The sequence below is a fragment of the Heteronotia binoei genome, chromosome 7 (genome assembly GCF_032191835.1).
Source record: "Heteronotia binoei isolate CCM8104 ecotype False Entrance Well chromosome 7, APGP_CSIRO_Hbin_v1, whole genome shotgun sequence".
Lineage (NCBI taxonomy): Eukaryota > Metazoa > Chordata > Lepidosauria > Squamata > Gekkonidae > Heteronotia > Heteronotia binoei.
This window is the reverse complement of record NC_083229.1, coordinates 94,132,130-94,157,801: the sequence shown is the minus strand read 5'-3', so window position 1 is coordinate 94,157,801 and position 25,672 is coordinate 94,132,130. Positions and strand designations below refer to the sequence as shown.

Genomic DNA, 25,672 nt, shown 5'->3' with positions numbered 1-25,672 from the left:
CAGGCCAAGTTGCCAGGCAAACACATTTCAGTTTCCTCCTCTTGCAAATAGCTTAGCCTGTTTTGCATAGGAATCAACGGGACTCTGAATATTAGGAGCTATTCTGAGTATCCAGAATGATAAAATTCATTTTCAGAAACATTTCCACATGTGACCTGCATGGAATGTTGTTGAAAATAATTTGTAAAGTAGAAAAAGTGGGTCTTCAGTCTTTCATATAAAGTCAGTGAGTATCAAGGTGATGTGTTTTGTCAAGTCAATTCTTGCTTCTATGGAGTAATGGGATATAAGAAATTGCTGCAAAGTTTCAGGAAGACTTTAACTATTTTGATTTGATGCAAAAATATAAAACAAATTGAACATTGTCCTCTTCTGGTGTCTGAAGACTGTGCTATTGAGTTGCAAATGACTCAAGGCAACCCCATCTGTGGGACATTCCAGGCAAGCAAGAAGGAGAGATACTTTGCCATTGCCCTTCTCCACATACCAACCCTCCGCCCTTCATTGGTGGTCTCTTGTCTAAGTACTGAATGTGACTGACCCTGCTTAGCTTCTCAACTCTGTTAAGTCTGGACTAAGCCGGGCTATTCAGGCTGCTCTGATAAATGCTGCCAACATAATCTTCAAATGAACAAAATACCTGGTGAACTACAACCTCCCTGGCAAAGAAGCAAATAGTTTACCTTAACTTCAGCATCAAGGAAGGCCCTCAATAGTGTCTGGACTTTCAAGTAAATTTATAGCATATTTTATGAGAGTCAGTACATACCCAAGTAAAACCTCACTGTGGCTGTCTTGACTTTTCTTGTGTGATCATCTTGTGTCATTTTATTGGAAGTATATAAGGTATTCAGAGTTACTTGGTTTGCTGACTCAGACACCAAACAAAACTTTGCTGAAGATTGTCCATGTTACTGCAGAACAACTGAAATCCCTGCAAATCCACTAGCCTCTTGGTGCCTAAGGAATGGAAGGTAAGTCCTTTGAAGCTTTCAGGTTAACACTTGATCTTAAGCAGTTGCGTTTTCACATTGGGCTTGTAATACTGCCACATCATTGTATTGGTAATGTTAATATGACTTCCAGCCTTGAACAAGATCAGTTTCAGATCCTAAAGGCTCATCTATGATCATTAAGACATCTTACTATTCCATTTGTAGGATAGACTGAGCTGTAGTGATTAGAGGCCAAGCCTTTTTTTTAATTCCATATATTCGCATAACACCTCATATGCTTTCTTTGAACCTGGAAATTATGACTAGCTATCATGATGATTTCCTTCTGCTAGCTTTATCTATTCTCTCTTGAAGGTAAAGACAGGGGAAAATAAGCTGCTGCTTCATCAAAGTTCGATAGCAGTGTAGAAGCCCATTTTTCCTGTATGTAGTTTAAAGTTTAGCATTCATAACATCACTTTTTCTGTGTTACACATTTTACCACAAGAAAGACCAACTGGTTGCTATGAGCTTTTCGATGGATTCTGTTTCTATAAAAATGCTTTAAGCGTTTCCAATGGATTCTGTTTCTGTTAGAAATCTGAGATATAAGAAACCTCCAAAGCCTGAGTGTGGGGAGGGAAGCTGCAAAACCGTGATTAACTGTATGATGGCAATTAAATCTAAGGGGGCAGGGGAAGGTAATGAGAGCCACAGGGCAAAAGAAAGCACAAAGACTCAGAGACATACCAGAATGAAAGCTGTTATCCTAGGGACAACTAGAAGTAGGATGATCCAACAATGATTAATAAGCAAACTGAACTGGTAGAATTAAGTAGCTGAAGGAACCACTTTAAGATCTGAAATTGGCTTATGTCCTGCAGAGCATGATAAATGAGAATATTACATATGCAAATTTGCATTTGGCTGACGTTTAACCTGCAGTTTAGGGGTGTCATTTTGTTACTGACACTATTTTTAAGAGTAGATATATGCATAGCAAGAATCTGCTTTTTCCTGTATGTTTACAAAGAGTGCTGAGTCTGACACCATGCAGTATTAGTAGATCAAAGCTTGCTAAGTAGCTCAGTACCTGGAAAGTGTGGAGGTATATATGCCTTGGGATCCTCATCTTTCAAGAGTCCTTGACATGTACATGTAGTAGAGCAAGATCATGTATAAGCATGAAAAAGCTTGCCAAGACAGTGCAAAAAAGACATGTAGGCAAAAACAAACCCTTCCTTGGAGAATTTACAGCAATTTTACTGATACCAATATGCATATAGTAGGACAACAGTGAGAGAAAGTGCATGTATGCTGATGTAAGTTTATATTGTACACTTATATTTATATTATACACTCTGGAAATCTGCCTTGGCAAGCAGTGGTCCTTATATTTCTTAAAACAGAGGCCAGTATAGTACTGGATCTCTTCTGCCATTTAAACAATATAATATATTTTAATGTACTTCAGCGGTGTTTCGTTAATCGTTTTAAAGAGTTTTACAAAGTATTGAAAAATATTTTAAATTTTAACTCTACTGAAACCCCGCAGAAAGTTTCAAAATCTGACTACTTCCTACAAAAACAATAGAAAACATAATGAAAAGCTCTCCACATCCACTGGAACAATTCTTGCCTTGATGATCAGTATCTTTTAATAGAAGAAGCTTCATTTCCCATTATCTCACCTATAAACAACTAAAGGGCTAGCATTGCATAAGTGCTACTAAGCAACAAGAACAAAGGAACAGAGCAGTCAAACAGGTTCTTTTTTGCCATTGCAAAAGCTAAAACTGCAAGCTGTATTCCTTTATAGGAGCATAAGTCATGATTTATACATCATAATCAAATGGGGTTTGTCATTTCTGGAGTAAGCCCTGGAGATCTTCAGCTCATATGTCCCCTCTTCCCTTGATGTGTAGCTCAATAACAAAAGATTCAGCTTTCACAGGAAAGCATAGTTTGTGGTAGCATCCATCCTAAAAACTGCGGTTTATTTACTTATCCACAAACAGGATTCAAACCAAGATTAAACCAGAGTGTAGAATTCTGATTTGCTAAGAAAATAATACACCAATAGGTTGGATCCAGCAGAACATTCCCATTGATGGGAGGAGGGGGTACTGCCAGTCCTCCATCCTGCTATTGACCTCAAGCTCCCCCTTTGTACTGTTCCTGCCCCCTCCCATGTCCTAGAAAAAACATTTGGGGCTGAAAAAAGGGAAACAAAGAAGTCCCACTCTGCTGACATCAGAGACGTCTCCATAGGTGGCTGTTCTGACACAACCACAAACTTTGTAATATGAAGTTTTCATTTCCAAGCTGTGTGCAAATGACAGGAGCAGGTGGAAATACTGTATGGGATCCCAAATATCTTCCCCACATTAGCTCCTGCAAGGACAAAACATGGTTTGTTATGTGTGGCCAATTTCTCAGAGTTCCACTTTGTGTAGCCTGTTATATGGGAGAACCACGAGCAGCCTCCCCCCTTTTGTTTAACAATAAAGAGGGTCTGGGAAGGGTCACTTTGGATCAAAGCCATGGTGCTGTGGGCATGGGAGGTTAATCATTATTTTCTGTGCCATTTCCTTGATAGAAGTCACTAATGGGGCTTTTCTGCATTCTCATTTTCTTCTCTTGTAAGTTCCTGTTTCCTTGGTTCTTAACCCCCCCCCCCCCAGTTCTACACATGATTTGCTCCCTTTGGTGGTCAATTCTATTACATCCATTTATGTCAGGAATATCTCCCATGTGATTTAAACTGCAAGAGGCCTTTGCCAGGCGTAAAGCGATATAATATCCAATTGACCACTAGAAGGAGGAAAACAAATGTGGAACAGAATCCTCCCACCAAGAGATGGGAGCCTATAAATGAGGAAAATGAGAACGTGGGAAAACCCCTGAGCTGTTACTAGCTTTAATATGTGGGAGCTGCGAAAAAAGAGTATAACATAAGGACCTATGTTTCAATACAAGTTGCACTTGGCGATGGTTTGTATTGGAGAAAAGTTGTACAGGAGGAATTTAAAAAAAAGGCTTCCTCACTGCCACAGCTCTTTAAATTTTCATCTTCCTCCCCATGATTCCTTATTAATGTTACAGAAAATGGTGGAAGTTTCAAAGGTACTTAATGTGTAGTTTGACCCTGAGCATTTTGAGTTTTTCCTTCTTTTTTGGAAAAAAAAATGGCTTTGTCAATTCCTTTGCTTTCCTGCAGCCCTTAAAGTGAAAAGTGTTGATCTAAACTGCCTTCAGAACTGCAGCAACCATCACACGCAGTATTTTGGTGCTCAAAAGCTCATTGTGAGAAGAGGCCAGGCCTTTGGTTTGTATTTGCATTTCCAAAACCGGGACTGGGATGATGACAAGGACAAGATCACCTTTACAGTGGAGACAGGTAGTTTCCATATATGGTGTGAACATGTTCTGTTGAGTCAACAGAGGTATTTCTTCTGTTATTAGTGGAACCAGAGTATTTGAAATTCTTTGCATCACTCTCTTAATATCTACCCTTGTGGCAGTTTGGATTTTATTTTCTGAGCAGTCATAAGTTCCTGTCAGTGATCTATATGTGTGATTATTGTGGCATCAGAAGAGGGCACTCATGAAAGACTATGCAGCTATTTGAACATATGAAGCTGCCTTCTACTGAATCAGACCCTTGGTCCATCAAAGTCAGTATTGTCTTCTCAGACTGGCAGCGGCTCTCCAGGGTCTCAAGCTGAGGTTTTTCACACCTATTTGCCTGGACCCTTTTTTGGAGATGCCGGGGATAACAACAACACACACTGGAATCTCTTTTTGTGGTTTTCCATGAATTCCTCCTCCAACACAAGACTGTTCATATTGCTAGATCCTGGGATTGTTTAAGTAATAATCAGCTTTGCTACCAAGTATTGCAGCTTAAATCTATCACTCTTTCTTTGTTGTTAATTATCCATAACCAATGTTCTTTATTTTAAAAAAATAGTAGTCACCCCTGTTAGAATAGAAAATTGGGAGTGGTGATTGGGGAAGGCAGAGTTTGTGAGAAGGGGAAAGTTTAACAGGGATGTAATACCACAGAATTTACCCTCCAAATCTGGTGTTGGGGAACTGAACTTTGTGGCTGGGAAATTAGTTGTTATCCCAGCAGAACTTCAGTCTCCACCATAATGTTGCCCTGTAGGGTTTTTTGGTAGCCACTAGGGATATGCATTTGGCTCTATCTGAGCCCCCCCCCCCCACTACCAAAAAAGTCAGAAAATACCTTACTAGTATTTATCACCTATTATTTCAGCCGGATAGAGGTGGGGGGCTATTTTTGGCTATCAAGCATAGGCAATCCTGTATAATCCCGCCCCCTCCAATTGGGATTATCTGGGAAAAAGGATAGCTACAGTTAAACTGCATCTAAAGAGAATGCACACCCTTCAAACACAGTTCTGGGTGGAGCTGCAGCTTCAGGAATACATTTAAAGGGACCATAAGACATTTAAATGCCTTCAGCTCTAGTACAGTCTATGGGAATCATTATAGTCAATGATCCCCATAGGCTATAATAGGAAATCTCTCTGGGGGGTATGCAGGGGTCTGGGGGGGCTGTTTTTTGAGGCAGAGGCACCAAATTTTCTGTCTAGTTTGCTTGTGTTTGTTGAGCTGGCATTGCCACATTGGCATTGGTTCTGCTGGCATCCTATGCATGCACAGATTCTGCTGGGAATTCTGTACATGCATTGGCTGTGCTAGGTTTCCATACCCGCCCCCCCCACGACTGGAATTGTTGAACTGGCTTTGCCAGAGTGACAATGGTTCTGCAAAAATGCCCCCCTCCAGTTTCTACTGCAGAGACTCTCTGGTTTGACATCAGTTCCTGCTATTTTTCTCTCTCTTGGAAATAATGGAGGATGAGGGCACCTTCTTTGGGTGCCCATAGAATTGGACCCCCTGCTCCAATCTTTTTGAAACTTGGGAAGTCTTTTGAGGAGAGGCATCAGAAGCTACACTGAAATTTTGATGCCTCTATCTAAAAAAAAAAAAGCTCCTTAGATATCCCCAGATGGATTCGCCATTGACTATAACAGTCCCCTAGCATATAACAGAGCTGAAAAAAATTCAGGATTTATGAAAAACTTGAATCTGAATACCATATTGGTATTGGAATTTTTTTGGGGAATCCCAAATTTGATGAGTCCAATATAATCTGAATCTGAAAAAATCCTGATTTTTTTTTTTTTGTGCACACCCCTTGTAGCCAATTGTCACCTTATTTTTACACTAGGAATTGTTGCAGCACTCTGTTTCTCAGACTTCCAGTCTAAACAGAGTTCATGCAAAACCTGAAAAAAGATTTACTCATAAGTGATTTTAAAATATGTTTCTTGAATAGGCATCAAACCCTGTGAGTCTCTTGGGACAAAGAGCACCTTTCCTTTAGGTGGAAGTACAGATCAAAACCTCTGGAGTGCATGCTACAAACAACATAATGAAAAATGCCTCAGTGTCAATCTGCTCTCTCCGGTGAATGCCTGTGTTGGCTGCTACCTCCTGAACATGTGCCTGATATCATGTGATGACACACATTCTCATAATCTTGGAGAATTTTATGTCCTTTTCAACCCTTGGTGCTCTGGTAAGAATCAATAAAAAGTGCATGATGGGATGCTATAAGCTTAGTGAGTTCACAGAGATTCATGAGAAAATATATCTGTGTGGTAGGGGTTGTAGCCAATTTAATCAGCAAGTTTGTTACTATATACAGGACTTAATTAGGTCCAGAAATATTAGTACCTCACGAACTTATAAATTGAATCCATAAATGCTCTTTTTAAATTCTGTTCTTCCTACAAGGAACTCATGGCAGTGTACGTGTTTTTCCCACCCACCCCATTTATCATTCTGCGGTAGGTTAAGCTGAGAGTGAATGACTAGCCCATGGTCATTCAGTGAATTTCATGGCCAAGATCTGAACCCAGGCTCCCCATTCCTAGTATAACTACTACTCTATACTGGCTCTTCATATTGCTTCTTGATAGCTAAAAATACTTGGTCTCTTTTGAATATGAACCAATTGAGGCCACCATTTTTCATCCAGGATGTTTCAGGTGCTATGTGTTTAAGGAGCAAGTTCATGTTGACCTCATGAATTTATCCCAGTGCAGGTCAGTGTTTCTGGATAGGAAATAAACATGAGGGGTTTACATATACATATATTTTCTGAATCACAGCTGAATGTGTGAACAGAAGTGTTATGCTTCAGGTAACATAAGTTACATGAAAATTGCCTGTGGTCCTTGATCTGTGACAAATACTTCACACATGCAGGTCATTAGCTGATGTTATAAAACCTGAGTGCTAAATATGTATGTGTGAACTGCCCCTCAGATATTTATCTTTGCTTTGAAACTTGTGATTGAATATCATTTCTCTGTTTTCTAATAAACAGTGGAGATAATTGCTCATACTACCATAAATGTTGGTTCATAATTGGTTTTCAAAATGAAACAGAAATATGTCTGTTATGTTCTCAGAAGACCCTGTGTACCTGGAGGAACAAGCCCACAGGGAAGAGTATATACTAAATGAACATGGGATTGTATTCCAAGGACTTCCCAAACACATAACATCTCATGCTTGGCATTTTGGACAGGTAAATGCAACATTTTGGAACTCATGTCTATTACAGATTACCTTAGTCTGTTATGATTTACCATTCACTGTACTCTTGATACAAACTGTCTGTGGAAAAGGGGAATTATCTGATGTGATTACTACTGAATATCATGCTTCTTTTGTTTTAGTATTCAACATATTTTTCAAGAAATACATTTTCAGTATTGGATCTGTATATTTAAGTATATAGTAGTTATCCATTCCAGTCTCTATTTTAGCAACAATATTGCATCATCTGTAGAGTTATAGTTTATGCAACCAGTACAGGCACAAAATGTTTGTCTCCTCATTCCACTAAAGCAGGTATGGTTGAAAATGGCCCTGAACTTTAAAGATGCAGCAGGATTGATCTCGTCTTCTCCCTTTTGTCTCTTGCTGCAGGAAGAAAAGGTGGTAGAGCAAGGATATTGTGGTTCAGTTGTACCATTTACTACTGTAACCCCGCAAACACTTGAGAGAAGCACTGCTGGCATCACCCTAGGGTTCTAAGTCAGGGAAAACAGAACATTTCCATATTCCTGCATTTGTCTCAATATTTTCTTTGATTCCAAGATCTAACTTTTGAGTTGTTTTGCATACATACCCAATCTAACGCTATTAATCTTTACTCACAAAAAAGTCCAACTCAGTGCAATAGCATATTTTTCCATGTAATTGTGCACAGAGGCCAAGTCACAACCTGAGAGTACATTTTAATTCTCGTATATAGTGAACATCAGTGAAAGGGCTGTTTTTTTCCTTAGCAGAGGAGAACCACATTTCATTGCATCCAAACTAAGGCCGATTTCCCACTCACCCTATGCCACTCTGATATTCCTCTTTTCAGTGCGGGGTCCTTCCAGTTTCCCACTATCTGCCCCGGGGCTTCAGCTTGTGTCAGCTTTTTTGCACAGTAAACAGAAACTGCTAAAAAACCGTTTCTTGTTGCCATGCAAAAATGCCAATGCAAGCTGAAGTCCTGGGGCAGATAGTGGGAAATCGAAAGGACGCTGTGCTGAAAAGAGGAATGTCAGAGCGGTGTAGGGTGAGTGGGAAATCGGTCTGATTCTTCCACAAATTCAGGGCATTATGTGAGATGTTGCAGAAGCCATTCCCAATTTGTCTGTAAAGGCATGGTTCTACAAGAGAGTCTGTGGGACAGACTGCATTCTGCCACTGGTTCGTAGATCTTATTTCTGCTTTTATTTGGAGATTTGTTCTGCAATAATTGGTGTCAGCACTTGTGAGGCTTCTCATGCAGCCCTCCCTCGTTGGATGATGCATGGTGATGAGAGAACCTGCAAGGATTCAGAGCTGATGGGGGTTGCTCCACCTTGCTCTCCATGACCACTGACCACTCCTGGGTCAGGCACTTTCCTCTTCACCAGCTGCCCAGGTCCTCTTTATGTACACCCTCCTAGCCCACTCTGTCTCTGCCTGTCCTTCTGCCCATTCAAGGCCTTTCTTGGATATCAATGGGTTGCCAAGTCCAATTCAAGAAATATCTAGGGACTTTGGGGGTGGAGCCAGGAGCAAAGTTGTGACAAACATAATTGAACTCCAAAGGGAGTTCTGGCCATCACATTTAAAGGGAATGCACACCTTTTAAATGCCTTCCCTCCATTGGAAATAATGAAGGATGGAGGCACCTTTTTTGGGACTCATAGAATTGAACCCCTTGGTCCAATACTTTTGAAACCTGGGGTTTCTTTTGAAGAGAGGCACCAGATGCAGTGCTGAAAATTTGGAGCTTCTACCTCAAAAAACAGCCTCCCCAGAGCCCCAGATAATAGCAGATCAATTCTCCATTATACCCTATGGGAATCAGTCTCCGTAGGGAATAATGGAGTGCCCAGCAGACATTTCCCTCCCCTTCCCCCTTTCTGATTACCCTGAAGTGGAGGGAGGGGCTCCAAACTGGGGGATCCACTGTCTCCACCTGGGGATTGGCAACCCTAATGGGTCAGGTGGTCTGCTAGGCTATATTCCCATTTGTCCCACTTCTGACCTTTCTGGCCAGGGAAGTCTGTCCCATATTTTGCAGTGCCTCCCTAGCTGATACCACTCAGTCATGCTAGGGTTGGGTCTTTCCCTTTGCTCAACGATGTCACTGTTGGATCACAGGCTTGAGCTGTGCTGATGTGATCGTCACTTTGGGTGCTGTCGCTACTTCATCGGGCCCCTCAGTGTCCCATTGTGCCACTGACAAATCTGGGGAGGACTGCACCTCTGGGAAGCCCAGCTCCCTATTTTCTTTTGTATCATTTTTTTACTGATAATAATTCATTTTAGTGTATTGTAGTAAAAAGGCTGGAGCCTTGTGGTGCCTTAAAAATTAATTACATTTCATTTCATCATAAGCTTGGCCAAGGACTCACTTGAATGTTTTACAGCAGCATTTACTCTCTCTCTGCTACTACTCTATCCACCACCCCACACTGTACCTTTGGTTAAGAGTCTGCAAAAGATTATTTAGTCCTTGCTTCTGATTAAGTGGGATCTGACTCATGAAAGCATTTCCCGAAATAAAATTTTGCTAATCTTTAAAGTGCTGCAAGGCTCTTGTTTACTATTCCAGATACTTCCTCACATTTCCCTGGCCATCCTGTTCTGCGGAAGAAAAATCTATTCACAGTATTGTTTTTACACTTGTTATCAGTGTGAGTGTTCATGGTTTTGCGTGTTTAGTTCCAGGATGACATTCTGGAGATCTGCCTGAAAATCCTGGACTCAAGTACAAACTTCCTGCGTGATCCTGGCATGGATTGTTCCTGTCGTAATGACGCTGCATACATCTGCAGAGTACTAAACAACATGGTAAAATCTAATTATACTATTGACTTTGGTTTTGCGTTGTGTACCCAACTGTATACTTAAACCTAATGATATTAGGGATGTGTATTTGGTTCAGGCTTGTTTTTGTTAACATTTTGTGATCCCTACTGTAAAAAGGTGATATTTATAGCAATTTCAGTTGGAACCACATTCCCTCCTTTAACATTTTTGTGCCCAATCTAACTGGAGGAAATTTTTACATGTTATACTGCTTGTCCAAGGGATGCTTACTTCAAAATTTCAGGCAGATAGAAGAATGAATGGGTTACTAAGTGTCTAAAGTTTTGTTCACATGACATACACAGCGACTCATTGACCTGCAGCTTACTGGACCCATGCTTTCATTCAAGATTCAGAACACAGCCTGTTCATAACCTTGCTAGTGGTGAATGGACATAATTTAAAACATTTAAAGAGACTGCAGATTTATACCCTGCCCTTCTCTCTGAATCAGAGTCTCAGAATCAGAGTCTTACAATCTCCTTTATCTTCCTCCCCCACAACAGACACCCTGTGAAGTGGGTGGGCTGAGGCAGCTCTCCCAAAAGCTGCCCTTTCAAGAACAACTCCTTTGAGAGCTATGGCTGACCCAAGGCCATTCCAGCAGCTGCAAGTGGAGGAGTGGGGAATCAAACCCGATTCTCCCAGATAAGAGTCCGTACACTTAACCACTACACTAAACTGTTTTTCCTACACTAAACTGGCACTTACTGCAATAGGGATGGACATGAACTGGCTCATGAACTGAAGTTCATGATGAACTTTGGCTTGTTCATGGTTCATAAAGCAATGTTCATGGAAACCCATGAATCATGAACATTTCACAAACTGGTGGTGCATGGGAGCTGACATGAACATTTCATAAACTGGATGGTTTGTGGCAGTTCATGAAATGAATACATTTCCCAGAGAACCCAGGATTGATGAATTAAAACCCAAGGCAATGGTGGTGGTGGAATCCTCCAGCCTTGGAAACACTAATGGGGATCCTCTAAAGCTTGACAGGCACTCCTGGCTGCCAGTAACAGAGCTCCCATTTGGCTCTTTGGGATCTGAAAACCATATAAAGCACAAGTCTTCCTTTGCTGGGTTTTGCTAGGAGCTGAAGAGGAATAGATCAGATAGAAGTTGGCCAGTTTTGACCATCAAACTCTGTGGACAGGTAGAGAAACACCTGGAGATCCTCTGCAGCTTTGGAGTCTCTAGCATGCTGGGAAGGCATTCTGCCACATCACACATTCACAAACCAGTTCAATTTATATAAAGCCATTTAGTTTGTGACAGTTTATGGTTTGGTTTGTGAGTTCACAAACTGCATTTTCCCTATGAACTCTATTGAAGAAACAGGCTTAAAAATTCACAACTCCGCTTAGACTTGTGCAGTTATGCACTGTTAAAATTTTCATGCATATCATCAGAGTAGAGATTCATTCTTTCAGATATATACTGATCCCATGTATCCTTTAGAATTAGTGTAATCATTTGTAAACAAGTAGGAAGTGAGGTATGAAGAGTTTGTGATACATTCCACAGGGTATAGGAATGGTGTACCCTCTGACATCAGTCTCTTTCTGTTTCCAGATCTGTTGTCATAAAAAGAAAAGCATATTGAAACTTCCACCCAACAATAATTACCTTCAGGGAGTCAATCCTTCAATGTGGAATGGAAGTATCCCTATCCTTCGGCAGTGGTATCACAACAAATGCAAACCTGTCAAGCATGGGCACTGTGGGATTCTTGCTGCTGTAATGTGTACAGGTACAGAAGCTGAAGAATGCACCTAAGAGAGAAAATTATTTTCTCAGTCTCAAATCCACTTCATTATAAGATTGGGGGTGGGGGGTGGGCAATGCATGATGATACCCTGTGATTTCAAGTCAAGGAAGTATATGAAAAGGTAGGCACCAGTTTGGGACAAAAATGTATGCTTAGACGTGCATTAACCACTTTTTACAAGAACCAAAGATAACATCGAGTAAGGAGCCAAAAGCAAAAAGAAAGAATTGGATCCAAAGCATTGCCAGTAGAGCTCTGTTAAGTGAATGGAACTTTCCCACCTTGCCTACAGTTGCAGTCCACAGATCTCCCCCAGATGTTGCTTCTGGGGAGACAAAGGACCTTCAGGAAAGTGTCAGAAACAAAGTGGAATCTTCAGTGGAAGAGGAAATCAGCAAAAACTGTCCCCCTCTTCTACCAGAGAAATGCTGGATCTAACTTAAAGTATGGAATCCAAAAGCATAGCTAATAAGGCAGCATAATCTAGACCTAAATTGATAAACGATTTTTGGAACTTCAAGAGGCTAGCTTTGGATGTATGGGTACCATACTGAAAAAGTCTGCAGTTTTTAATATGGATGGTTCTTCCCACCATGTACACAAGTTTGAAACCCTAAGGCTAACTAGAGTGGCATGTTATATTAAAGGTGTGCTTTGAATAAGCACTTGTATCAGTTGTCCCTTGTACACACCTAAATCTCTGGACTTTGACATGATAAAAGCAGTTGTGAAGCTGGTCTTTGGAACAGGAAACCAGAATCTCCCTACTATGAAGAAAACTGCCTCTTTAGGTGGCAGACATGGGGAACTCTTGAAGAACAGCACGCTATCAGCCACCTATTACTATCAGGACTGGATTATTTTCATCATGCACCATAATTTCTCAGGCAGACCCTGTTAGAAATTATCAAAATCAAAAGCCCATTAGGTTACCAATGTATGTCAGGCTAACTGAAGAATAATGTACAAATTGTCTAGAAGCCAAATGAATTCTTACAGTTTTCTGTACAGGAGAAATCCATTAAGCTTCCTTTCTCAGCTTTTGACAAAATATAAAACTACTTCTAAACAGAGGGAGAAAAAATATGCCATTCAAATGAAATGTGAATTAAGTACATGAATGAAAATTTACATAATTTATTCCCAATCACTGGATTTAACTTTTCCAATTTCACATCCCCCTGATTATATGAAATGAGTTCCTTTTTAAAAACAGCACATCTGAGAAGCTTTATCACCTGTTCAGTAGGCTGTATTTGAGAACTTTCTTTGAAATTGCCTGATGAAGGGGAAAAGAGGCTACAGAGAGTGAAAATGTTTGATGCAGTATAAAGATGGGTGGATTTTTGATATAATATGAAAACTACATTTATGCTATATCAAATGTTATTGGGCATTATAACAGAGAAATGTTTGGTACACACATTTATAAAAACACATTAGTGAAGCTATAGTGGCTCATATTTATTCTGACATTTTCTGCCCTAATATTACAAATGCATCTGTGAATATATCAAAAAGCCACTTGCTTAGTTTGCCTTCTGTTGGCATGACTGCCAGTTGACTGATAGTTCTTTTGGTAGGAGGGGGGTAGTTTTTGTTGATTCTCCCTTTGTACTGGGGCTTCCTATAATACTTGTCCTTCGTCACTTGTAGTACTTCAAATCCAAAACATAGTATTTAAGTCTCCTATGTCAAATATTCTAAAAATGTAATTAATTTTGTTATAGTTATGCGTTGTTTGGGGATCCCAAGTCGGGTTGTTACAGGCTTCTATTGTCCTTTGAATGCTGTTGACCCACTCATCATCCAAGAAGTTTTTGACTTTACAGGAAAAACCTTAAATGCCAAAGAACATATCTGGTAAGTACTAAAAGGGAAATAATTTGTTGTGTTTTATTTAAGGAATAGGTCTGAGTGGCCCAACTGGGGATACCATTTCTAGTGGGAAGGCTCCTATCAATCCTCCATGGTCCTTGCCACTGCTTATAAGAGCATTGGGAGGAAGGGGGAAAACAACAACACTCAGAAGTGATGGAGTCCCTTGGATTTCTGTGGTCAAACCACAGAAATCTGTGCAGGTTCCTATGGCATCACCGTGTTGTGGTTATGTCACTTTCGGTTTTCATCCAGAAACAACATCAACCTATGATGGTGATGCCATCTCCAACCATACTTGCCATTGAAGCCTTCCATTATTGTACTATTAAGGCCTGGCAATCTTAAATCCATTGGATAGACTGTCAAACATAGGTTAGCAAGAAATTCAGTACAGTTGCTATGTCTTGAGGAAAAAACCCTTCACATGTCAGGTTAAAAAATACATTATGTTTGTTTATCTGCTGCTTCAGTCATGTCTGTTATAGTGGAACAATAAAGTGAATATATTTTGTTTTTTTCTACATCATTGTGACACAGCTGGAGTCCTAATTCTGAGTTAGAATTCCATAACTATTTTTGTTACAAAGGATGATCTAAATTTTATATTGGCATTCTATACATGACAGTCAGTCCAGAAGATACCACTCCCGATCACTTTCGTGAGTGACTAGAGGCCCTAACTTCTTCACCCACCTGGTATACCTGCCCCCTTCAAACAGCATTCACCATAAATGAGGAGCATGCATATAATCCAGTGTGCAGGGGTGCCTTTCATCTTGTTAATTTTGTTTAAATTTAGGAATCAGCTGTGCAGTCTCAGTCTCAATTCATTAAATTGTATGTATGTAGACCTTAACTGAACATTACATCTTTGCATTGGTGCTGGTATCAGAAGCAGGACCAGCATGCCAGTGGGTGGAGAGGTAAGGCAAATTCTTGCACCACCACCGAGTTTTTGCCCCACAGATGGAAATGACAGGGGTTTGTTTTATTCATCCCGGACAACAAATTATGTCATAAACTTCTCATGAATTTTCCAGGGCTCTCCAGAATACTTTTGTACATGTTTGTGTAAAATGGGTGACTCATCCCTAATTTAGATTCTAGAAAATATGGTTTGAGTCTGATCACATGAAGCACCTACACTTTTATGTCCTACAGGAGATACCATTGCTGGAATGAATCTTGGATGGCCCGGAAAGACATAAGTCAGTCTAGGGGTGACTGGCAATACCTGGATCCAACACCTATAGAGACTAATAAAGGTACATGAAGCTTCTACTCCCATCTAAAGATAGTCATATAAAACAAGGAACTATGCATGATTAGTAATGCGGAAGTAATAAGTGCTCTAGGAAAATGCCCAATATACGTATATGGTTTAGGGTTTATTATGATTTTGGAATTAATCTTTATATCTCATAGCCAAGGTATGGCTCCTGTGTGAATAAGGAAACACATCTAACAGCCATATATAGTCTTTTGAGGAAACCCAAGATTGTCCTTACTGTGAATCTTCATGGATTCTCTTCTAGAGCTGTCACAAGCAGAGGACCAGGGAGGGCCTCTACTGGCTGCCACCACTCTGGTATGAGTCAATATGGGCCCAGAGCACCCACTCAGCAAGGCTTGCCAATCCCCAGGTCCCAGTGGGGGTTCTTTCTAGGGTTCCCAAGTCCAACCCCAAAAATATCTGGGGACTTTGGGGGTGGAGCCAGGAGACACTGGGGTGGGGCTAGGGGGGAGGGGGGGAAACGGCGAGCCGCCCCGTCTCGGAGCGTGCGACGCTGCTGCGCAGCTGACGCCTCTTCTCTGCTCGCCGTGGCTTAATGTCAGAGGAGAACATATACCGTTTTCCCACACAGCTTACCTCGCAGTCACAATCCTGTTCCCTCCGCAGTGTCCAGTCAGATTTCCCACCATCTGCGCCGAAGTTACAGGAAGTGCTGTGGCTTCTGCGTAGCAAACGTAAACCACTAAAACCTAGTTTACGTTTGCTATGCAAAAGCCACGGCACTTCCTGTAACTCCGGCGCAGATGGTGGGAAATCCGACAGATGCTGCGGAGGGAACAGGATTGTGACTGCGAGGTAAGCTATGTGCGAAAACAGTCATAGACATTGAGGGCATTTCAGAAACTTGGTAAGATGAGGATAATCCATGAGATAGAGCATTCCTGGATATAAATTATATCAGAAGGACGGGGACAGAACAGTCAGAGGTGGAGTGGCTCTGTATGTCAGAGAGGATATACAGTCCAGTAAAATAGTGAATGTAAGAGAAATCAGTTTGCTTACAGAAATGCTATGGGTGGAAATAGTGGTGCTTCTATGCTTCTGATTTCTGCAGTTTCATTTGTGAGATAAGTAATGAAAATATGAAGACTGATGGACCACCCAACATGGTTGGTGATCCTCATTCAGTTTGGTGTGTTTGATGTGTTGAACACTATATTAAGACCCTGGTAGTGCACTCTGGAATCTGTTGATTTTAATAGTGGAAAGCAGGATCAAACCCAATTCTTTGAGCTAATTTTTGAGTATTGACATGTCTATTAAGATAAATATGAATCCTTAAGGTCAACAGTGGCTATTATATGGGATGTTGGTAAATAATAAGCCTTTTTTTAAACTTAGGATCAATGTGCAGTGGTCCAATTTGGGTCAAAAGCATTAGAGATGGTGATGTGGATATTGACTCTGATGGTCCTCATGTGTTTGGACTTCTAAATGCAAGGTATACTGCCTGGGTTTCTCAAGGCAAAGGTAAGAAGATAAAACTTCACTGTGAAACCCGACCTTGTGGACAATGTATCAGCACCAAGAGTGTTGGAAGTGATCTACGTGAGGACATCACTGATGCTTACAAGTATGAATTAGGTAATAATGAGTTAATTCTACTAGAATAATTTAAGTTTTAAATGGTTGGTAATATTAAATAATTATTTTTCATACATTTTTAATTTTTTCCTACTTCTAGGCTCTGTGCAAGAAAAAAAAGCCCTTTATAAAGCCTGTCGAAAAATTAATTCTCGATATCTAAATGCTCCCAATTCTGAGATAGACAAAGATTTAGCATCTCAAAGAAACAAAAGTCTGAAAGACATTGGGATTACAATGAAGTTTAAGATGGCCAATTGTCCCTTGTATGGTCAAGATATTCAAATGCACTGGGTGCTTAAAAACTTGTGTAATGAAGCCAAAGACAAGAAGTTTAACCTTTGTGCTCAGGCAACAATGTACAATGGATGTTCACTGAACCAGGTCTGGAAAGACAATATTCATGTCACACTTGGCCCAAAGGAAGGTAAGACACACTGAGATCATTTCAGTGTAGAAGCTCAGATGTACTTTGGAGAAGAAATGATTGCTAGATTTTAAATCATTTGAAACTGGCTCTGAGTCAGCCTTCTGCTGTTTGTTCCATGAGAGAATGCTGTTCATAATAATATAGCTGAAGAAAGCCTCCTTGCCAAATCACTTGTTAATGCTAGGTGCTTTAGTATCATGTGTGAAAACAATCTAATAGTTCTCTGTTCCGTCAGTTTCCAAAACAATGGTCTTATTGTAGCAATTATGGCTTGAATCCATGAACCATTAATGGAATAATTTCATGAAATGGATCTGTTCTCATCTGTAGCCTCCTCCATAAGTTGTTCCCCTGGGAAGAGGCAGCCTACAACAGGATGGGGGAATAGAAAGTGCTCTTCCCCAGTCTTGTGAAAGCTGCAGTTTTCATGGGGAAGCTCAGAGAAATGGGGAAGGGTTGATTTTTTGCCTGTTTCTCCTCAGGATGCAGCTGCTGAATTGCATTACAGTCTGATACTCAGGAGTGTCTTTTTCAGGTGAAGGGGGCTATGGGGGAGCTACCATGACAGAGTTGTGTTCTGTGAATTCATTCTATTCATGGTTAGATTGGATTTCACCCAATATTAATTTTCCAGTGCCTTGATTCTAAATACAATGAACTGAAAGGAAGTATCACTGATTTGTGGGAATTATTTTTAAGCAAACTGGAACAGATTGCATATTGTGATGAATGTGTTGTCTAAAAAAGAAGGCATTTGCTCTGTTCCATATGTGGATTTTTGAAAACTGCTTCTATTTGGTCATTTAGCAATGCACACACTGTGATTGCTTACATATGGTTCTGTAATTAATGATTAACTCTCCAGAATATTTTAAAAGATCTATTAAAATCATTGTAACAGTGATGATGCCAATATATTTGTTTCTCACTCAAAATCTTTGTCTTGCAGTAAAGTCAATCCTGATAACAATACCATATGAAGACTATGGATCTCACCTTTGTGACAATAATATTATGCGGGTGATAGCTGTCTCAATGCCAGAGCGTAAAGGAGAAGTCATGATGGTGGAGAGGGATGTTTTAGTTGACAGCCTACCTGTTAAGATAAAGGTAAAAATCCTCAACCCATTTGTAGAAAGTCTTTTAACAGAAGTCAAAACCAAAGGTTACTTACATTTAATGCAAACTGGATCCTCAGTAAATGAATTAGCCTTTAAAAAACACTATAAGAGAGCCCAAGATGCAGAGAGCCCATAAAAAAGGGGTGTGCGTGTGTTACTCCCCAATATTTTTCCAGTTGAAGATACCTCCCCCAGCCTTTACTAGGTTTTTAAACGTACACTATGTGGAAGGAGATCCAATCATGGCCTGCCATTATAGCATGTAGTTTTCCCCTTCATTCTTCTGTTTTCTAGCATATGGGTCAGGTAGACCTGAAGCAACTATTTTAGTTTTAACAGCACCATTGAAAAAAGAATTCTAAAGATGTGTTAAGTATTTCATTTTAGTAAATGTTTATGCTAATGAATATAGCTTGAATCTTAATAACAGAAGAAATGTAACCTCACCAGTGTCTTTCCTCACTTCAGACCCCTGTGACTCCCCATGGTTTCTTGTTTGTGATCACCCACTATCCTCCAGCAATACCTCTTCACAGGGCTTTATTTGTATCCAGAACTCCTTTGCATATTAGGCCACACACCCCTGATGTAGTCAATCCTACAAGACCTTACAGGGCTCATACAAGGCCTACCATAAGGTCCAGGAGGATTGGCTACATCAGGGGTGTGTGACCTAATATGCAAAGGAGTTCCTGATACAAAGAAAGCCCTGTCTTTTCAGAGGCCACAGTAAGCTGCTGGGGAAAAAGGAAGGCAGGGAATGATCGGCTTCCCTTGGTGGAATGTCAATAAGACTTGGGACTTAGATTTTGCTTTTGTTTGTGTTTCTCTTCAACCATAGTGGTCCTTTTATGAAAAATGCTCTCCTTTGGTGTTAAACGCTATTTAGCTCTTTAAAAGACACTGCCTTTCATCAATAGAAAGCCATGACAGAGGATCATTTTTTAATGGAGGATTACCTCAAGAGATCCAAGCCCAGACTCTGATTCAGAGAGAAGAGCGGGAGAAATCTACACTCTTCTTGTTGTTGTTGTACTAGATTTTAGACCATCCCCGGATGAATATGGCATGCTCTGCAGAAGTCATTTTCTCTAATCCACTCAAAGAGGACCTGAAGAACTGTAAGCTGTATCTGGAAGGCTATGGGCTAATTGGTGAACCAACAGCTACTGAGTAAGTTAAACAAAAAAGACTGATTTATGGGTGGACATATAGAGGCAGTAATGCAGTGTTGGGCAAATGCTCCTGAGTTTCCTGGAATGGAGCAACCTCCTTCCCCAGCCTGCTACCACCACCAGTGTTGTGAGCCTGTGACCCAGGGGGGGAAATGTGAAGTGAATGGGTGTTAACAAGCTTCCCCTGCCCCTGAGCCACCATGGAAGGGACTGAACTAACAAACTGAACTAACCCCCCACCTGCAGAAGTGGGATGGGGAGCTCAGGACCTAGACCAAGCAAAACCTAATAAGCCAGAGGCACCCATGCAGCGGTTGCTGCCTCTGGGCAGGGGCACCAGGCAATCCAGTTCTGTAGGTTCAAGCTAGAGACTGACAGTGAGCTGTGCCACTTCCATGCAGTTGCAGCAACCCCAGACCAAAGACTGACAGATCATCTGATGAGGAAGTGAGTACTGCAGGCAAAAGGCCATGCATATGGCAGAGGCCTCAGACCACCAACGTCCAGTATATCCAGAGATGACCAGTACTTCCCCCATGAGGTTGCAGCCACCTATGGCTGAAGGCCATATCTATGAATCTATGAATCAAGGTAAACTAGATGTGGTCAAACAAGAGATGGCAAGAATGAACATTGACATCTTGGGAACCAGTGAACTAAAATAGATGGGAATGGGTGAATTTAACTCAGAGGATCGCTACATCTATTATTGTGGGCAAGAGACCCGTAGAAGAAATGGTGTGGCCTTTATAGTTAACAAGAGAGTGAGGAAGGCAGTAATGGGATACAATCTCAAAAATGACAGAATGATCTCGGTCTGTATCCAAGGCAAACCATTCAATATCACAGTAATCCATGTCTATGCCCCAACCACAGAATGCTGAAGTGGACCAGTTCTATGAAGATCTACAACACCTTCTAGAATTAACACCAAAAAAAGATGTCCTCCTCATCATGGGGGACTGGAATGCCAAAGTAGGAAGTCAAAAGGTAACTGGAACAACGGACAAGTTTGGTCTTGGAGAACAAAATAAAGCCGGGCAAAGGCTAACAGAGTTTTGCCAAGAGAACAAGCTGGTAATAGCGAACAACCTCTTCCAACAACCTAAAAGGCGACTCTACACGTGGACATCACCTGATGGGCAACACAGAAATCAGACTGATTATATACTCTGCAGTCAAAGATGGAGAAGCTCTTTACAGTCAGCAAAAACAAGACCTGGAGCTGACTGCAGCTCAGATCATGAGCTACTCATCGCAAAATTCAGGCTAAAACTGAAGAAAACTGGGGAAGCCATTAGGCCATTCAGGTTTGACCTTGATCACATCCCTTATGAATATACAGTGGAGGTGAAGAATAGGTTTAAGGAACTAGAGGTGATAGAGTGCCTGAAGAACTATGGACAGAGGTTTGTGACACTGTACAGAAGGCAGGAATCAGCACCATCTCAAAGAAAAAGAAATGCAAGAAAGCAAAGTGGCTGTCTGATGAGCCATTACAAATAGCTGAGGAAAGAAGGAAAGCGAAAGGCAAAGGTGAAAAGGAAATCTGCATTCACCCAACTGAATGCAGATTTCCAGAGAACAGCAAGGAGAGATAAGGAGGCCTTCCTGAAGGAACAAAGCAAAGCAATAGAGGAAGATAATAGAATGGGAAGGACAAGAGATCTTTTCAAGAAAATTGGAGAAATCAAGGGAACATTTCGTGCAAAGATGGCCATGATAAAGGACAAAAATGGTAGGGACCTAACAGAAGCAGAAGAGATCAGGAAGAGGTGGCAAGAATACACAGAAGAATTATACAAAAAGGATCTCAGTGTCCCGAACAACCATGACAGTGGAATTGATGACCTTGAGCCAGACATCCTGGAGTGTAAAGTCAAATGGGCTTTAGAAAGCATTACTAACAACAAAGCAAGCGGAGATGATGATATCCCAGTTGAGCTATTCAAAGTCTTAAAAGATGATGCTGTTAAAGTGATGCACACATTACGTCAACAAATTTGGAAAACACAACAGTGGCCACAGGATTGGAAAAGATCAGTTTATATTCCAATCTCAAAGAAGGGTAATGCCAAGGAATGTTCAAACTGTCACACCATTGCACTCATTTCACATGCCAGCAAGGTTATGTTAAAGATCCTACAAGCTAGGCTTCAGCAGTATGTAGATCAGGAACTACCAGAAGTTCAAGCTGGGTTTCGGAGAGGTAGAGGAACTAGAGATCAAATTGCCAACATTCGATGGATTATGGAGAAAGCATGGGAGTATCAGAAAAACGTCTATTTCTGCTTCATTGACTATGCTAAAGCCTTTGATTGTGTGGATCACAACAAACTGTGGCAAGTCCTTAAAGAGATGGGAGTACCAGACCACCTCACATGTCTCCTGAGAAACCTGTATAAGGGTAAAGAAGCAACTGTCAGAACGGGATATGGAACAACTGATTTGTTTAGAATAGGAAAAGGAGTTCGACAAGGATGTATATTGTCACCCTGCTTATTTAATTTATATGTGGAGTACATCATGCAGAATGCTGGCCTGGATGAAGCACAAACCGGAATTAAGATTGCTGGGAAAAACATCAACAACCTCAGATATGCAGATGACACTACTCTAATGGCAGAAAGTGAGGAGGACCTAAAGAACCTCTTGCTGAGGGTGAAAGAGGAGAGCACAAAAGTAGGCTTGAAACTCAACATCAAAAAAACTAAGATCATGCCATCTGGCCCCAGCACACCTTGGCAAGTAGAAGGGGAAGACATGGAAGTAGTGACAGACTTCACATTTCTGAGATCCAAGATCACTGCAGATGGTGACTGTAGCCATGAAATTAAAAGACATTTGCTCCTTGGGAGGACAGCTATGGTGAACCTGGGCAGTATAATAAAAAGCAGAGACATCACCCTGCAAACGAAAGTCCGTATAGTCAAAGCAATGGTATTCTCAGTAGTAATGTATGGCTGTGAGAGCTGGATCATAAGGAAGGCCGAGCGCAGAAGAATAGATGCTTTTGAGATGTGGTGCTGGAGAAGACTCTTGGGAGTCCCTTGGACTGCAAGAAGATAAAATCAGTCAGTCCTAAGGGAAATCAACCCAGACTGTTCACTGGAAGGACAGATGCTGAAGCTGAAGCTCAAATACTTTGGCCACCAAATGGGAAGGGAGCACTCCCTGGAGAAGATCCTGATGCTAGGAAAGACAGAAGGCAAAAGAAGAAGGAGATGGCAAAAGATGAGATGGCTGGACAGTGTTACTGATGTAACAAATACAAATTTGAGCAGACTTCGGAGGATGGTGGAAAACAGAAGGGCCTGGCGTGACTTTGTCCATGGGGTCACAAAGAGTCGGACTTGACTGCGTGATTGAACAACAATGGCTGAAGACTGCTAGGTGGTCCATGGGGGAGGGAGTCCCAGCAGCTGATTCAAATTCTTAGTGGCAGGACTAGAATCCTGATGTGTGGAAGAAACTGCTGAAGAATGTCCCCCCCCACCCGGGCTAAAGCATTGCTGCTTCATGGAGGGGTGCAAATGTGGTGGTGCTGGCCACCAGCAGATCCCAGCAGCAGATCATCTGCATCCCGTACATGTAAATGTTAGTCTCTGCGGACATCCAGGACAGCATCCCAGATGTGTCCTTGCCTTGGAACCCCATGCCAGAATGAATGTGACTGTAGTGACTCCCAACTTACCAATGAGGCTGCCACTGAAGCAAAGGGGTTCTGCTTGACTGTTCCACCATACTAAAGCCAGAGTGGCTCATCCCACTGTCCCCATCAGCCTCTTGTTCCCTCCCTCACCCCAATTACTTGTGGGCTGGAAAATAGCCCTGGATGGGCCAGTTCTGGGCCCCAGGTCTTATGTTTGACACCCTGATCTATATGAAACTACTGGAAAAAAAGATCATTAGGAGATTTGAAGTTAGGTGCCACCAAGATTTGGATGATACCTGGCTCTACTTCTCCTTAATAGCTGAGACAAAAGGGTCAGGTGGGTCCATGGAAATCCTTAATAGGTAACTAGAAATAATGGGATGGATGAGGGCCAGTTAACTGAAACTCATTCCTTACAAGACTGAAGTACTGCTGGTCAATGACAAAGCTGCTTGAGGACTGAGAAATCAGTCTGTCCTGGAGGGGTTGCACTCCCCCTGAACAGGTTTGTAGCTTAGGGGTACTGCTGGATCATGGCCTACAGTTGGAAAGCCAGATCTTCTTTGGGGCACATAGTAGTTTTAATCAGCATTGGCTGATACATCAGCTATGGCTTTTCCTTGAAATGTGTGATGTAGCTATAGTGATCCAGATTAGATAACTGTAATGCACTTTACATGCAGCTGCCTTTGAAAACTGTCTGGAAACTTCAGCTTGTCAAAATACATCAGCCAGGCTATTGTCAGGGCCTTGTCTCACCTCGGTGCTGAAAGATCTGCACTGCATGCATAATTTAAACTGTGGTTCTCACCTTTAAAGCTCTAAATGGCTCAGTGCCATTTAGTACTTGCACCAGAAGATCCACAAGCATTCTGCGCTTCTGCTAAGAGAGGTAAGGCAGATGGCAGCCAGACACAGAACTTCTTGAGCAGTGGCACCTTGTTAATGGAATGCCCTTCCCCTTAGGCTTGCCTGATGCCTGTTTTCTTTTCTTTTATGTGTCAGACCAACACATTTCTGTTCACCCAGACTTATAATATGACAACCACCATTACAGGCCAAGTATAATAGAGGAGGAACAATCACTGTCAGAACCCTGCCTAACCTAAAAACAATAGGAAGTTGCTTAAATGTTATCAATCTGCCCAAACTACTTATTTATTCAAATACTTACATCCCACTTTCCCCTGCGATCCAAGGCAACATACAGGTCATACTGGAAATATGGGTGTGCTCATATATATGCATAGGTCCATGGAAATGGACATATATGCCTGAGCCCCTACGGGGTAATGGGCGGAATATAAATAAACTATTATTAATAATTTTAAATGTATATTCCCAGCTCCCTTGTAGCTTATGAGGACCATTATAGTCAAAGGCCCCATAGACTATTATGGAGAATCAATCTGGGGGTATCTGGGGCTCTGGGGGGCTGTTTGTGAGGTAGAGGCACCATATTTACAGCAAAGCTGCTGGTGCCTCTCCTCAAAAACCTCCCCAAGTTTCAAAAAGATTGGATCAGGGGGTTCAGTTCTTTGGGCCCAGAAGGAGTTGTTTCCATCCTCTATTGTTTCCAATGGACTGAAGCAGTGTCTGTGGGCAGAAGGAGAAATCTGTGAGCAGCCTTTTAAAAATGTGTGCACCAGTGCCCCTTAGCTCAGCTTAGGGGGAACTATGATTGGTGGTCTGTGTCCATGGTCTATGTTTTTTATGCTGGGACGTTAATGTTGATTTTTAATTAATATGTTTAACATTTTGTTGTTATTTTTTATGATGCCCTGGGCAGATTCTTGGAGAAGTGGAATAATTTTTTTCTAAATAAATAATAAATGTTTACATTCACAAATATCTTTCTCCTTTATCTTTTCTGCAGATTGGGGACATTGTCTGCTAATCATATGGCACAAACCTGTGTGGAGTTTACTCCCTACAAGTATGGCAGACATCAGTTTATGGCCAGTATCAGCTGTGACAAGTTTTGTAACTGCAAAGGATATGCCAGCATAGACATGGGCAGTCCACCAACAACCTCTGGGGAAGGAGGTGCATAGGCAATGTAAACAAAATACATTCCAGGAAAGAGATTTTACTTGGCATTGTGTTTACACAACAGACAAGTTTGTTCAAATATAGATTCTTGAAGAACTTTCATTGGTGAACTCTTCACGTTCAATGAAACAACCCATTGATTTGCTTACTTTATGCCATCCACTGGTTCGTTAGGGGAACTAGCTAAGAGTTTAAAAAACAGCAATTGAAGATGACTATCCTAGATTGTGGTTCCAGAATACTGAACAAAAACACTGAGAGTAGTATTAATATAAATTTCTGCCAGAAGTTTCTCCAAGA

The 25,672-nt window shown here is 41.3% G+C and overlaps 1 protein-coding gene across 1 annotated transcript; it reads left to right on the top strand.

Annotated features, from left to right (window-relative positions):
- Window positions 1-594: 594 nt before the first annotated feature.
- On the top strand, window positions 595-25,672 carry LOC132575343 (protein-glutamine gamma-glutamyltransferase 5-like). The gene is made up of 13 exons (XM_060244062.1): window positions 595-974; window positions 4,156-4,335; window positions 6,307-6,549; window positions 7,448-7,566; window positions 10,257-10,385; window positions 11,985-12,162; window positions 13,911-14,043; window positions 15,223-15,326; window positions 16,697-16,939; window positions 17,040-17,366; window positions 18,319-18,479; window positions 19,530-19,663; window positions 25,197-25,672. The coding sequence occupies exons 1-13, from the start codon at window positions 968-970 to the stop codon at window positions 25,372-25,374; spliced, it is 2,136 nt and encodes a 711-aa protein (XP_060100045.1). The 5' UTR covers window positions 595-967; the 3' UTR covers window positions 25,375-25,672.

What these genes read in the sequence shown, in the direction of transcription:
- LOC132575343 (XM_060244062.1), top strand. An exon ending in CACCTTTACAGTGGAGACAG is followed by an intron (nt 4,336 to 6,306) that starts GTAGTTTCCATA and finishes TTTCTTGAATAG; the next exon opens with GCATCAAACCCTGTGAGTCT. An exon ending in TGCTGCTGTAATGTGTACAG is followed by an intron (nt 12,163 to 13,910) that starts GTACAGAAGCTG and finishes ATTTTGTTATAG; the next exon opens with TTATGCGTTGTTTGGGGATC.